Consider the following 15,127-nt stretch of genomic DNA (forward strand, 5'->3'; position numbering starts at 1 on the left):
AACCCCTCTGGCCTGATGAAGATGGAACATCTTCTGAGAACTGCAGGACATTGAGAGCAGCTTAGATTCAAACAGCAAGATGGAGAAATTGGGCTTATAGATTCATTGAAAAGTAGTAGGGGGAGTTACAGGGGAAGTAGAATGTCCAAATTATTCGTCGTCTTCTCCAATTCCTTGTGTACCTCATTTTTCATAACAAACATCAACTACTTAGGTAGCTGGTGGTGGTAGAAAGTGCTGTCAAGTCATAGCTGACTTATGGCGCCCCTACTGGGGTTTTCACTGCAAGACTAACAGAGGTGGTTTGCCATTGCCTGTCTCTGCATAGCAACCCTGGTCTTTTGGGGAGGTCTCCAATCCAATTACTACCCAAGTTTAGGCCAGAATTACTACCCAAGGCCGACCCTGCTTAGCTTCTGAGATCTGATGAGCTTGAGCTTGTCTGGACTATCCAGGTTAGGACTTAGGTAATTACTTTTCTTTAAACTTTCTCCCTTACACTTTTTAAGCAATTTAACCTCTCTTACCCTTACTCAGTGAAGAGACTGTGACTGTACTGGGGTTTCTTTCAGACATCACAGAGCGTTGTTCTGGCAACAAACACTGAATGCTTAATAATCACATAAAAACACCACCTCGGTAATATAATGAGAGGTTGTCTCCTCCTATTATTGATATTAAGATTGGCTCAATCACTGGTGTCATTGCTTCAGAGGCTGAGAGCAAGGCTCTTAATGGACTTATTCTTCATGTAAGTGAAAGAGACTAATGATAACCAACATGTCACCAACAAAGCCATAAATTCAAAGCACGAATAACTTGTTTTCTAATGAGCCCCGAATTGCAGGAACAGAGCATGACTGCAAGTAACCTTGTTCTTGCTGTGTCAGTAATGGAATTAAGAGGATGCCATCTGTATACTAAAATGGTGGTTGAGGGTGCCAAGCCCCAAACTGCATTCTCCCCCTTCTCTCTCTCTCTCTCTCTCTCTCCCTTTCTTTCTTTCTTTCTTTCTTTCTTTCTTTCTTTCTTTCTTTCTTTCTTTCTTTCTTTCTTTCTTTCTTTCTTTCTTTCTTCTTTCTTTCTTTCTTTCTTTCTTTCTTTCTTTCTTTCTTTCTTTCTTTCTTTCTTTCTTTCTTTCTTTCTTCTTCTTCTTCTTCTTCTTCCTTCCTTCCTTCCTTCCTTCCTTCCTTCCTTCCTTCCTTCCTTCCTTCCTTCCTTCCTTCCTTCCTTCCTTCCTTCTTTCTTTCTTTCTTTCAAAATCTGGGGGATCCTGGTTCAAATCCATACTCCACTGTGGAAGCTCACTGGGTGACTTGGGACCAGTCACCATCTTTCTTTATTAGTATAGCTTACCTCAAGGGTTGAGATTGTGAGGATAAAATAAGGATGTTCTTATTTTCTTATTTTTTTCTATGACCTGTTTTTCATCCTTGTGGGGACCCAAAGGGAGAAAAGCTGCCTTAGGCTTGAAAATGGGGGAGAAAAGTGAGGCATACATTTTTAAATATTTGCATCACACACACACACATAAATATGCAATCTGTTGTTGAGGAAATAAGCATGCAGAAAGTACAAGCTCAGCTGGCACGACTCCTCTGTCGACACTTTCGCGTGCAACCTACTATCAGCATCCATCATAGAATCTCAGGAAATATTTTTGGGCATGCACAAAAAAACCCAAAATGTAAATAAAACTGAAAAATAACTTAAAACAATGAAGGAAAGGGAAGGAAAGATTCCAATCCTTACCTTTCTTTTCAACTAATTTATCAGAAAATTGTAGGGGGGACATCAGGTTAATTTTTTTTTTTATCTCATTCCTCCACCTGTTCTTCACTGGCATTCAGAGGTACATTGCCTTGGAGCATAAAGATTCTTTTTAGCCCTCATGGCTAATAGTTACTGATAGACATTTATCCACCATGGATTTTTCTAATCCCTTTTTAAAATCATCACAACTTATGGGCATTGACGCATCCTGTAGTGGTGAATTCTTTCCTTTAATTATGCACTGTATAAAGAAGTACTTTATGTTGTTGTTTGAATCTTCCGCTGATCAGTTTCACTGACTGCTCCCAACATAATAAAATGGAGGTGATATTGATATCATGAAAGTCTGTGTGTATGTGTAGATATGAGAAGAGCACTAAAATACATAGGGATGTGTATTTTAGTGTAAAGATGGAGTTACTTGACTGGAGTATATTTGCCCACAAAATAGAAAATTGTCTGTCTGTCTGTCTGTCTGTCTGCCTGTTTATAATGTTCCTTTCCACTTGGCTCATGGTGGCTTATCCATATGGATACTCATTTTTGAATTACTCATGGACCCATTTGGTTTAGAAATTTTCTTGTTGGTAGTATGGTCTTCTTTGTGGACACAGTAATTCTACGGATTACTAATAGAATGCAAATGTATCCACATCTGAGACACATTCAGACCAGGTGGGAGAACTGGTTTCCCAGCCATGGAACTGTGGAAGGGGGCCAGCACTGGGAGGGGGTCATCGAACAATAAGTGCAGCCATGCTGAATCAGACCATCAGTGTCTCTAGTCCAGTCTGCTCTTTCACACAGTGGAAAACAAGATACCCTCAGAAGGCCTACAAGCAGAAAATGAATAATCCCTAAGACAAAATTATTGCAAAAGTAGCGGCATGCATGGGCAGACATTGAGCCACTAGGCGTAAGTTGGAAGCAGAGGTAGACACCATCTTTGGAAAAGCACCCTAGGAGAAAGCAGCATAATCTTGCAAACAGACATATCCCAATTCATGTGGTCACATCCAAATATTTTGCCAAACAATTTCCCCCTTGCTTGTGACTAGAAAGCAGGATGCAAGCCCAATTAGTGGGTGCTGGATCCCGCCTAACATAGGGTTCTGCCATTTCCAAATGGGAGAAATGCCTGGAAGCAGTGAAGGAAACAGAGTGCAAGAGAATCACACTGTGCCTTATACCTTTCAAGAACTCCTCCCACTTTGCTCATAAACCTTGCCAACATTACAACTCTTTCTTCCTCCTTGTAGCTTCCACAAAGGAGTTTGAGAAAGTCACATGTTGTACCTTGCAATACAGTTATAGTTGTAGCAGGAAGGTGGCAGAGCTCCAGTGGTTTGGGGTAGGTGACCATAACTGAGGGCTAGAAGGGAGCTGCAGTGAGGGGGACCGTAAAGATACCCTGTGCACATGGATCCATAAAAAACCTGCAGCCAGCCTTGCTGTGAAGCTGTTTTTAATTGGCACTCAGTAGATTCCAGTAAAAAAGACAATACCAGTGAAATCTTAAGTAGAGTTACTCCATTGATTTCATTCGGCTTAGACTGGAGTAACTCGGCTTAGAATTTCACTGTACCTGACTGAACCATTCAAACAGGAGTACACGGGTCATTTCGTAGAAAAAGAGGTGGAGGAACTCATTAGCATAACTCATTAGCATATGCCACACCCCTTGACATCACCAGAAGTGTGGTATTAGCATAACTGATTTGCATGTGCCACACCCCCTGACATCACCTATCCTGGCTGTTTTGGACCCAATCCTGGCCATTCAGGGCCAAAATTGGCCAAAAAGGAACCCAAAATGGCCGAAAAGGGGCCCAAAATGGTCAGGATCAGGCTGCTGCTAAACAGAAGAGTGCTCCACCACCCGTCAGAGGCCCAATTCAGGATGAAACTGGCCCAAAATGGCCGAGAGTCAGGTGGGCAGGGCCACCTGACATGTGACCTCTTTGGGGAACTGCCGGAACTGCGTTCCGGCACGTTCCCCCTTGAAATGAGCCCTGGGAGTACATCTTTATTCTAACATCACATCTCTCACAGGTGGGAATCGGAGCAGTTGCTATGCTGTGGGAGTGTGCATTATATCTTTGGACATGTTAGCAGTCATCCCAATATTAAGAAACAGCTTACTCTTGGTGACTCAATTGGCCTTATTTGTGGTCGGGAACATTTTTGTTCTGGGTTTTTATAAATATAGTTCTGGATTGAGAATGAAGGTCTTTGTGCCTCTGATTTGTATTAATGTGATGTCCATCTGATGTGACCAGTTTTCTTGTTAGTATTAAGTCACATTTTCTTTTTCAGGACACTTTGCAAACTGTTGCTAAAAAGCACTGTGCAAAGATTGCAGATCAATAAGCAAAAAATAAAGGCAGAAATGGTGTGGGGGGGAAAGAAGGCATGTCAAGTAGGGGTACACACCAAGAAAATTTCCATTTCAGTTTTGGTTCCAGGGGTTCCCAAATAATTCTGTTCTATTACTAGTTTGTTCTGAGTGGACAGTTGCCAGCTCAGAGCCTCAAATCTGATCTTTTTTCTTCTTCTCATTTTTATGAGTTTCAGACCATTGTGCATGCATAAGGTGGGCGTTGGTTGCACATGTGCAGATGCACACTTTTTTTTTCAAGAGGGGTAGGGAAATGAAGCTCTGGAGCAGCTGTTTTCACACATAATCAAAAACGCATCAATCTCCTAGTCTAAACCATTGATCCACTGAGGTTTTCCTCAAGCACAATATCACACATACACAACAACGGAACTGTAGAAGGTGAGCGTTGGTGAACAAGGCAGCAGCAGCATGGTGCTCCCAAGCAGGAGAGCTCCAACCAGTGCAGTACAGCAACATTAAAAACAGCCTGGCTTCATGTTCACCTTTTTTCTTTTTCTATAGTGCCAATAACTTACTACTGTTGCATTCTGTTGTTGCTGCTATGGTTCATTGTGCTTTGTCCCACAAAGAGGGGTTAATCCAAATCCCTCCTTTTGATGCTCAGCATTCCACCACAAAATGGGGCATTCTCACTGCCAAAACCAGATTGGCAGGGAGGAAGATAATGCCATTTCCTAGGTAGTGATGGGTTGGGGTTGAGGAGATACACCCATGTGCATTGGTTTCATTCCCCCTTCTCACCAACAGGGTTAATTAGTAATGTATTGTCCCTCTCCCCTTGGGATCTCATTGGCCCTGTTCAGGAAAAGAATATGCTGCCTTGTGAGGCGAGCCCTGTGCCTGCCTGCTGCTGCAAGATATGAAACAAAATGAAACACACAAACTTTTTGGTGGGAGGAACTCGTTACAATTTAGTTTCCTGGATTTGGGTTCAGTATTCCAAAAGCTGCTTTAACAAAACAAAACAAAACTGCAATTTCCAGGTGTGTTTTTGGCTCGTTTTTTCCTTTATGCACATCCCTAAGGCCTTGTCTTCCACTATGCTGAGAAATCTTTACCCCCCCCCCCACCTTCCTGCTGCTGCTCAGTGGAATTGAATGAGGAAGAAAGTGGCAAAGCCACAACATCATTGCTGACTATATACATGGAAATGATGTCATGAGCTGCAGCATCACATACCCGGCCCACAACAGCTCTTGGGGGTTGCCGGTAGATGGCTGGTAACTCTACGAAGAAATGCAGAAAGGAAAGTAGAACACATGGCTCATGTTGGTACATGGGGCTCAGTGTAATTCCATGTCAAGCAACATCTGAAAGTGAGACTCGCCTTTGCTGTCTTGTGTCTCTGTTTTTTCCGATTATGCAGAGTGGAGAAATCACTTTCTCCCCTGGAGCACCATTTTGGAAGGCTGAGGCAAAGAGAAGTCAGGGAAGGGCAAGACTTCTCAGCAAGGTGTAACAGCCTGCTCTTGAATTTATTCAAAATTAAACTGCAGCAAAAGTGTTTTCTTAAGAGCACATCTTGTTTAATGCCTCATAATAAGTGTAACGGCATTACTAAGGGAGGTCAGCCATCCTCTTTTAAAGGGCAAAAGGCTTTTAAAGGCAAAAAAGCTATGCTTTTAGGAGGCCTACAGAGTACACCAGGATGTTTATAATTGCCATTGAGCGCACAGAAATAGTGAGCTGGCCTTCTGAAAAAAAATCACATGTGGTGTGACTTATAAGGAATGTGGAAGGAGAGGTAATGGGGCTTTCTCCCCACCCCCTGGATTTGTGAGGGGCTTGACGGGGCCGCAGAGCATATCTGGAATGTGGTTGAGGGCTACAGAACAAGTGAAACTTGGGATTAGTGGGTGGTAGGGTTGCCAGCCTCCAGGTAGTGGCTGGAGATCTCCTGGAATTACAACTGGTCTTCGGGCCACAGAGATCAGTTCACCTGGAGATAGGGTTGCCAGCTCCAAGTTGGGAAATTCCTGGAGATCTGGGGGGTGAAACCTGGAAAAACCTGGAGAAAGTGGGGTTTAGGGAGGGAAAAGACCTTGGCATGGCATAATTCCATAGAGTCCATCCCCCAAAGTAGCCATTTTCTCCAGGTGAATTGATCTCTGTGGCCTGGAGATCAGTTGTAATTCCCGGAGATCACCAGCTACTACCTGGAGGCTGGCAACCCTACCTGGAGAAAATGGCTACTTTGGGGGGTGGACTCTATGGAATTATGCCATGCCAAGGTCCTTTCCTCCCCAAACCCCACTTTCTCCAGGTTCCCCCCCCCCTCCCCAGATCTCCAGGAATTTCCCAACTTGGAGCTGTCAACCCTAGTGGGTGGATCCATAGAGCCATGATTTAACTGCAAAAAGCAAGCACAGAATGGCCTGGTTTGGGATTGGGGGCAATTTGTCTCTGGGCCATTTCCCAGATCTGCCAAGCTTCTAGAAGTCCTGTTTTGAAAAAAAAATAAAGCACAATAGATATACATATGTTATTCACTCCTAGGGCTTAAAGTAATGGGAAGGGATGTTTATTATCAGAAAAAACATGGCCAGCCCCTTATCTATATCCCTGCACTGCAGCTTCGTTTTGCAATCAATTATACTCCTCATGATCCGTACTCAGATCAGCAGCTTCCTACATCCTTTCTCCCTCAGGCTTACCTGTTAGGGAGAAGATCTACCAGCTGTGAGTGCATGTGTGTGCATGCATACAAGGAGAACCAGAAACAGGGCTGATGGTAGGGAAGCTCACGTTCCTTCAGTGTACCACCCCCCTCCCCCAGTCATAAATATTGCAGAACACTTTTTAAATTCCTTGGCAAAACCAAATATTCAAAATATTTTTTAAAACATTCCTTTTGAGTTTCTGCAGTATAACATGGCTCTTTCAATTTGACACAGTTGCAAAAGCCACACTCCTGTAGGCTAAAGAAGTAACGTCCCTCTTGCGTTATCTCGATACCTTGCACAATATTATCTAAGTTGTTGCAGGATCGCCTAATCCAAAAATCATGGTCTTATGCATCTGAATAAGTTGTATATTATTGTTGTTATTGCTGTTATTATTATTTTGTTCATTTATACCCCATCTTTCTCCTCAATGAGAACTCAAAGTAATTTACAGTGTTCTCCTCTCTGCTTTTTTATCCTCACCACAACCCTGTGAAGCAGGCTAGGCTGAGAGTGTACGACCGGCCCAAGGTCACCCAGCAAGATTCCACGGCAAAGTGAGGATTCAAATCTGGATCTCCTGGGGCCTAATCTGGCACTCTAAAAACACTGGCTACTATGCCACGGAGATGGCGATGACAATCCATCCATCTCATAAAAGGCCACTATGTTCCTTTAGCCCAACCCCTCCCTACAATTGTGATTTACTCTACTTCCAGCATAAACCTGGATTGTGTTCCAATAAACTCTGGTTTTGTTCTGTTACAGGAGTTAGCCTGCTGATTCCACATGGAGCTATCCCTGAAGAAACATCTTGGGAGATCTACCTTTCTATCAACCATGGCGAGTCCAGGTAAGACGCGTACAAAATCTCTACACCTAAACCTGTCAAGTTCAAAAATATCTTTTAAGAACTGGGGTAGGGATGGGGAGTAATTGAAAGAACAGCCAGAAAAGCAAAAAAAAAAATTGTATATATTGCTATTCATATTGGGGAAAAAAACCCAATAAAACCAGAGGCTTGTACTTTCTTCTCAGCATCCACCTGGAAAGCATGATTCCATCAGAGGTGCTTTGTGGACTTGGATAAGGTTCATTAGTGCATCGTGCTATATTTGGAAAAGCTTTTGCTCAGTTCAGGGTAGACCTGCCTAACATACAATCCGTGAGCCAATGTGGCCCCATCTGTGAGTCTTTGCAGCTTGCCAGGTTAACCTCACCCTCCTTATGTTTGGCTTGCCAAGAAGAAGGTAGCCAAGAGAAGTGAATCAAGAGAGTCTCTTGGCTCTGTGTACTGCTCCAGCATTGCCAGAAGCAGTGTGTGAGCTGAGCTGTGTACCACCGTTATTCGAGAACAGGCATGAGCTGGTCTTCAGTGCTTGGTGGTATCTGTGTTAACTGTCAAACGGTAAGGTATACTTGGTGAGAGAATAAGCTATAAATTGCCCATTCACAGTTGAAAACTATGAGTATGATTAAAAATTTGGAAAACTGCCTTGTCTCTTGTATTCAGAAAAATGTTCCTAAATGTCCCTGCAAATACCTGATTTGTCGTTGTTTGCAGTTATAGGGATTTATTGTGAATGGCATAGAGATGATTGGTAGATATTTTCTCTCTTTCTCATATAACTGTCCAGGTCAAGCTTTAGTTTAATTCATGGATTTGGTATTCTTTGTCTGGAAGATGATGTGTTAGTTGAATGATGATCAAACAATGACTGGGGAGTCCTTAAAAGCTAACTTTCCAGGATATATAATCCTTATACAAAATTAGGGCCACAGAAGGAAGGAAAGGAGAGTTTAATCCCTGCATAGTATCACAGTGACAATCAGTATCACCACCACCCTCATTCCTATCGCCGTCAAAAGGAAAACAAAAAGATACTAGATTTCCCCCCCCCCACTTCCACTGTATGCATTTGGAAGAGGGTGGTTTTGGTAGGATGCAGGGACAGGAGGATTAAATCCCCTCTTTCCTTTCCACATAGCCTTAAATTTAGCTTTAAAAGAAGATGGATTCATCTAAAAAACCTCCCATCCGCTTCCATGTTAGTGAGATTTTGAGGTTCTCATCACCCCACCCTTTATCGCAACCTGGCAGTCTTCAGCCACTTGATGCTAAATTGCAGGGCTGGACAGGATTGTCGTCCCCCCCCCCGAAAGTTGACATAGATTGACACAATGTTGGTTCAGCTGCATAGTAGCAGGCCACTTCTCCTGCTTCCCTTTGCCTTGCCTTGTCTCACTGACCATGTCAGATATGCATGGTGGGTTTATGTGGTAGGGGTGTGCAAGCCAAAAATTTTCGACTATAGCCGAAAGTAGAAAGCCGAAAGAAGATTCTCTATCGTTAAAGCCGAAAGCCGAAACAAGAATCTCTTTCGGCTTTCGACTTTCGGGATTCTTTCGGCATTATTTCGGCATTCTTTCGGCTTTTTTCTATGGGAAAATGCCTCCGTCTTCCAGGACGCCTGGAGGAGGCATTTTCCCACCGAATAAGCCCAAAATTGGTGGGGACCTTCCTCTAACCCTTCTCTAACAACCATCCAAGTTTCAGACAGATTGGACTTTGGGGGGCCATGTTATGGCCCCCCAAAGCAGGTCCCCCCATCCTCCCATAAGAAAGCGAAGGAGCAGCATATTGTTAGCATGCTGCTGCTCATCTTTCTTCATTATTTCCTATGGGGGAAAAATGAAGAGGCAGGCTTCCTTTGCCAGGGGTGGCATTTTGCATGCAAAATGCCCCCTTACCCTCAGAGGCCCTTCTCCCACCCCTCCTCCCACCCCCCACCAAGGCTCAGCCTGCTCCCACTTGGGGGGGCCATTTCACGGCCTCCCCAAGTAGGTCCTCTGAGCCCCTAAAGTCCACCCCTTACAGCCCCACACAAACCCAATTCCCCCCCAGCTGCCACACACAGACCCAAATCCCCACATTAGCCCCTCACAGACCCAAATCCACCCCCACCTGCCCCACACCCATAACCCCAGGAACAGGCTGGCAAAGGCCAGCCCTCTCCCTTTGTTCCCTATGCTGGGAACTTCTAAACTCTCTTTCCCTGGGCAATTCTGCACAGCCCAGGGGTGCCACAATGGTGGGCACACTTCTGAGTGCCAGCTGGTCCCTGTGAAAGAGCACCTGAACCACAGACACCCTCCCTCAAATTCCCCCACCACCTACAGAGATGGCTGGCCAGCCAGCCCCATTGTTCCCTATGATGGGAACCAACTGCACAACAAAGAATAAAACAAGAACAACACAAAATAAAGTTTTAATTTTTTTTTCTCCCTTCCAAAGTACAAGTAGGCAAAGCATTATGACACATTACACCAGCAGTCCCCCACACAGAAAAATAACACAACTCACTTAACATCAGAGAATCACAAAGCACGATTCCTGTCAAAAACACTTTATTTCTTGAACAGCTTTAGGTTACACAGCAGGGGGGAACACCAAAGGGCATGGCAGCACTATCTTACACAAAAATAACACAACTCACTTAACATCAGAGAATCACAAAAGCACAATTCCTGTCAAAAACACTTTATTTCTTAAACAGCTTTAGGCTACACAGCAGGGGGGGAACACCAAAGGGCATGGAAGCAGTATCTTACACAAAAATAACACAACTCACTTCACATTAAAGAATCACCCCAAAAAATTGCTGTCAAAAGCACTTTATTTCTGTAACTGCTTTAGGTTACACAGTAGGAAGGCACCACAGAGCAGGAAAGCAGTGTACTACACAAAAATAACACAACTCACTTCACATCAGAGAATCACACAAACACAATTGCTGTCAAAAACGGTGAAGTGGGTTGTATTATTTTTTGTAGTACATTGCTATCATGCCCTGTTGTGCCCTCCTACTGTGTAACCTAAAGCTGTTCAAGAAATAAAGTGTTTTTGACAGGAATTGTGTTTTTGTGATTCTCTGATGTTAAGTGAGTTGTGTTATTTTTCTGTGTGGGGGACTGCTGGTGTAATGTGTCATAATGCTTTGCCTACTTGTACTTTGGAAGGGAGAAAAAAAAATTAAAACTTTATTTTGTGTTGTTCTTGTTTTATTCTTTGTTGTGCAGTTGGTTCCCATCATAGGGAACAATGGGGCTGGCTGGCCAGCCATCTCTGTAGGTGGTGGGGGAATTTGAGGGAGGGTGTCTGTGGTTCAGGTGCTCTTTCACAGGGACCAGCTGGCACTCAGAAGTGTGCCCACCATTGTGGCACCCCTGGGCTGTGCAGAATTGCCCAGGGAAAGAGAGTTTAGAAGTTCCCAGCATAGGGAACAAAGGGAGAGGGCTGGCCTTTGCCAGCCTGTTCCTGGGGTTATGGGTGTGGGGCAGGTGGGGGTGGATTTGGGTCTGTGAGGGGCTAATGTGGGGATTTGGGTCTGTGTGTGGCAGCTGGGGGGGAATTGGGTTTGTGTGGGGCTGTAAGGGGTGGACTTTAGGGGCTGAGAGGACCTACTTGGGGAGGCCGTGAAATGCCCCCCCCAAGTGGGAGCAGGCTGAGCCTTGGTGGGGGGTGGGAGGAGGGGTGGGAGAAGGGCCTCTGAGGGTAAGGGGGCATTTTGCATGCAAAATGCCACCCCTGGCAAAGGAAGCCTGCCTCTTCATTTTTTCCCCATAGGAAATAATGAAGAAAGATGAGCAGCAGCATGCTAACAATATGCTGCTCCTTCGCTTTCTTATGGGAGGATGGGGGGACCTGCTTTGGGGGGCCATAACATGGCCCCCCAAAGTCCAATCTGTCTGAAACTTGGGTGGTTGTTAGAGAAGGGTTAGAGGAAGGTCCCCACCAATTTTGGGCTTATTCGGTGGGAAAATGCCTCCCCCAGACGTCCGGGAAGACGGAGGCATTTTCCCATTGAAAAGCCGAAAGAAAGCCGAAAGAATCCCGAAACGTTTCGGCTTTTTTCTTTCGGCTACCCGAAACGTTTCGGCATTCCCCGAAACGTTTCGGCATTCCCCGAAAGAAGCCGAAACACTTTTGTTTCGGCATTCTTTCGGCATTCTGAATGCCGAAACGCACATCCCTAGGTAGTCGCAGTAATGTTTGCTGTTGAGTTATGTTGTTTGTCACAGTGCCGATCCTGGGTAAAGTGCAAGATGGGAAATGAGCCAGGGGCTGGGCTTGAATTAAGATAGCAACAGTGTGATCTGCAATTCTATGTACTCTAAGTCCATTGAAATCAACTGGTTTAGACTGGTGTAACTCTGCATTAGAGTGCACAAGTTGCCTGAATTGTCAGTCAGAAACAGTGGGCGGGAAGGTTTCCCCAAAGCACTTAAAAAGTTCAACGTAGAGGATGGATCCATTCTTTTTCTGAGAAATTTAATTATATTTATTTACTGAGAATGACAATTTGTACACATAAGGGATCTCAGATCCTCTGGTGGGGCAGGGATTCCCCACTCCCACCCTCTGCCCCCCTGCCAACACTCACCTGGCCAGTGAGGGAGGAGGTGCGGTACAGGCCTCCCGGGCATGCTCCCAGGGTGGCATGATGACATCACTCCCAGAAGTGATGTCATTGCACCCACCCCCCAGGGGAGCAAGCCAAAGAAGTTCTCATGCAAAGACAGCAACAAAAGTGGGTGCAAGGTCCCCCCTCCCACTGGGAAGGTAGGGGGACCTGGCAACCCTAGTACATATCTGTCTGTCTGTCTATTTATCCCTCCACCTATCTGCCTAGTGCAATACTATCCTGTCCTTCCTCTAAGGATCTTGGAGAGTTGTACAGGGTTATTTATTTTCTTACCCTTGTACAAATTCACAGACTGTTCTTCTTTTGTTCAAGATGGCTTTTTCAGGTTAAGCGGTGTCGAGTCATAGATCCTTCTGTCAGTCATTCACTGTTACATTTCTTCTAGCTTCCTTTTAATGGTTGAACTTTAGTTCAGAGACACCAGACCCTGGCTGCACAGAAGGTTCTGATCTCCCCTCCCCCACCACCTTGTTGCCCAGGGCTGCTACACATCTCCTTCTTACATCTCCAGCCTGAAGACTGCATTCATGACCATCACCTCTGTTTACAGGATGCAGTGGGATACACCAAACAACATGCACCCAATGTAATTAAATAAACACCAGCAACATATCACAATGCATTTTCATGATTACTTTTTAAAAATCTGACGGGAGGGAATGATTTACAAGGAAGAACTGATTGAAGTATTTCTATTCCTATTTCCAGAGGGCCTGGTGCTCGATCTTGAGACCCTGTAATTAAGTCTTCCTTTGACCCCAGGAGAATTGTACTCCTTGACTGATTTTTGAGGCTTTGTTCCCCTGAGTGGTTGCAAGGGAAGAAGATTCTGTGCTCAGGAGGATGGAAAAACAAATACTTCTTTTTTAAAAACACACACACACACGTTTGAAGCTGTTCTTTCGTATCTTTGACCTCTGTAGGTGCTTGGCTGCATGAGTATTCAGTAATATTGCTGATGCTTCTCTTAAAACCACTGGAAAGCTATTTCACATAAAATAAATATTTGGATGCAATTGCTTAGAAGGCTAACTAATAATCATTGGTATTTTTCTTTAAGAAAATCAAGGGTGATACAGTCTTGTCAGTGGATTTTGATGCCTGAAGATATTTTTCCAAAACTTAATTCTGGAATCCTTTTCTGCCCTCCTCCCAACCCCGATAGCTCAGCTCCTTTGTGAGACCTTTCATATTGCATCTCCATCTGCTGCTGGTGCTTTTTGATCATTTTCAATGAAAGATTAAGATATGTGAAGGGAACGAAGGGGAAAAAAAGGATGAACCCAGCTGTTTCATCTGCAAGAGCTCTGTAGAAGCGAATTAAAATGGGTTAATTAAATAGAAGGAGCTCATATTTTGCCGGCTGTTTTTACTTCTGTGGGCTAAAGTGGGGAGAGCAAGCCACACCAAAAGAATTGTCATAGGGAGATTTGCTTTCTGAGAAGTAGAAACAAAAAAAAATAGAATGTTACACATTTATTCCTTTTCAAAAAGTTAAGACAGAATGCCACACATTTATTCCTTTTCAAAGAGTCAAGACAGCTGTGATATATATAATCCCCCCTGAGACTCTGCCTCTTTTCTTTGCCAGTGTGTAGGGAATATACAATTTTATTATTATTCTTTTTTACTTCCTGAAAGTCTACTTTTTTTGCCTAGATTAATAGCCCTCAAACTCATCGCTAAAATGGCTGCCTCTACATGCATGCTTGAAGCTAGTTAAAGGGTCAACTGGTAGCGTCCGGAGATATTGCAAAAGATAACACAGAAAGAGCTTACCTGGTTTTATAGGTCCCCTAATAGCATGGCAGTCAGTCTACCAACCACAGTGTCTCCAACTTGGTACCTACTTTAAAGAACAGTGACAGATAAAGAGCTAAAGAACTGACCTACGCCTCCCTTTGCTTTCAGGTGATGGGCCAGCCAGTTTGCTAGTAGGTGGGCAAAAAGCAGCGCACTCCTCCCTGAGATCGTATGACCTAATGCACTAGCTCAGTAGGGAGAGGAAAATGGAGGAGGAGAGCCATTGAATTCAAATCTCATTTTCCTCTTCCATGTCAGTATGTCCAATTTCATGGGTGTGCATGTATATGCAGCAAAATAATGAAAATATTCAGTTTGAAATGGAGATATATAAATTGAACCAGGAAGGTGTTAAAATTCAGTTTTGTTATACCAATAATATTTACTTGGGTATGTCTGTTCATAAGGCAAGTGCAACCTCATTTCATCTGGAACTGGCCCTTTTCACACTGCTTACCTGCTGCTGGAACGTCACGAAACATCGCGCAAAAAGCATGGAAGATAGCATCTTCTCGTGAGAGTTTTGCGCAATGTCGTGCAAAACTCTCACAAGAAGACGCTATCTTCTGCAGTTTTTGCGTGATATTTCGCGATGTTCCAGCAGCAAGTAAGCAGTGTGAAAAGGGCCACTGTCACAGCAAGCTGTTAGTCCTTTATTTCTAGATTTAGCAAATGTTAGAACTGAATCTTTTTTTTCCTTTTGTTTTTAATAACCACCATAAATATTTTTCTATTTACATTCTTACTGTTGTTGCTTCTCTGTTGATGCCACTGAAAAGTGCTTAAAAATGGACTGGCCCAATTATAGATCTCGTTATGGGTTTGTGTTCAAGTTATGAAAATGATGGCTAAAAGTCACTTCATGAAGACTTTACCAAGTCAAAAAAAGCACACAAGAACGAACTCCTACAGGAACTTTCAGAACCTAGGCCTCACTGCCTCTATTGAGTGCATTGGGTAGGGTTGCCATGCCAACCTCCCAGTGATGCCTGGAGATCTCC

At 44.0% G+C, this 15,127-nt stretch overlaps 1 protein-coding gene across 1 annotated transcript in view; it reads left to right on the forward strand.

Annotated features, from left to right (window-relative positions):
• UNC5D (unc-5 netrin receptor D) overlaps positions 1 to 15,127 on the forward strand; it is a 300,179-nt gene that overhangs the window by 211,069 nt on the left and 73,983 nt on the right. Inside the window, exon 12 of the mRNA XM_054998048.1 lies at positions 7,606 to 7,690. Within this exon, the coding sequence (XP_054854023.1) occupies positions 7,606 to 7,690 (85 nt within the window). The remainder of the gene's footprint in view (positions 1 to 7,605; positions 7,691 to 15,127) is intronic.

Source organism: Eublepharis macularius, chromosome 14, assembly GCF_028583425.1.
Source record: "Eublepharis macularius isolate TG4126 chromosome 14, MPM_Emac_v1.0, whole genome shotgun sequence".
Lineage (NCBI taxonomy): Eukaryota > Metazoa > Chordata > Lepidosauria > Squamata > Eublepharidae > Eublepharis > Eublepharis macularius.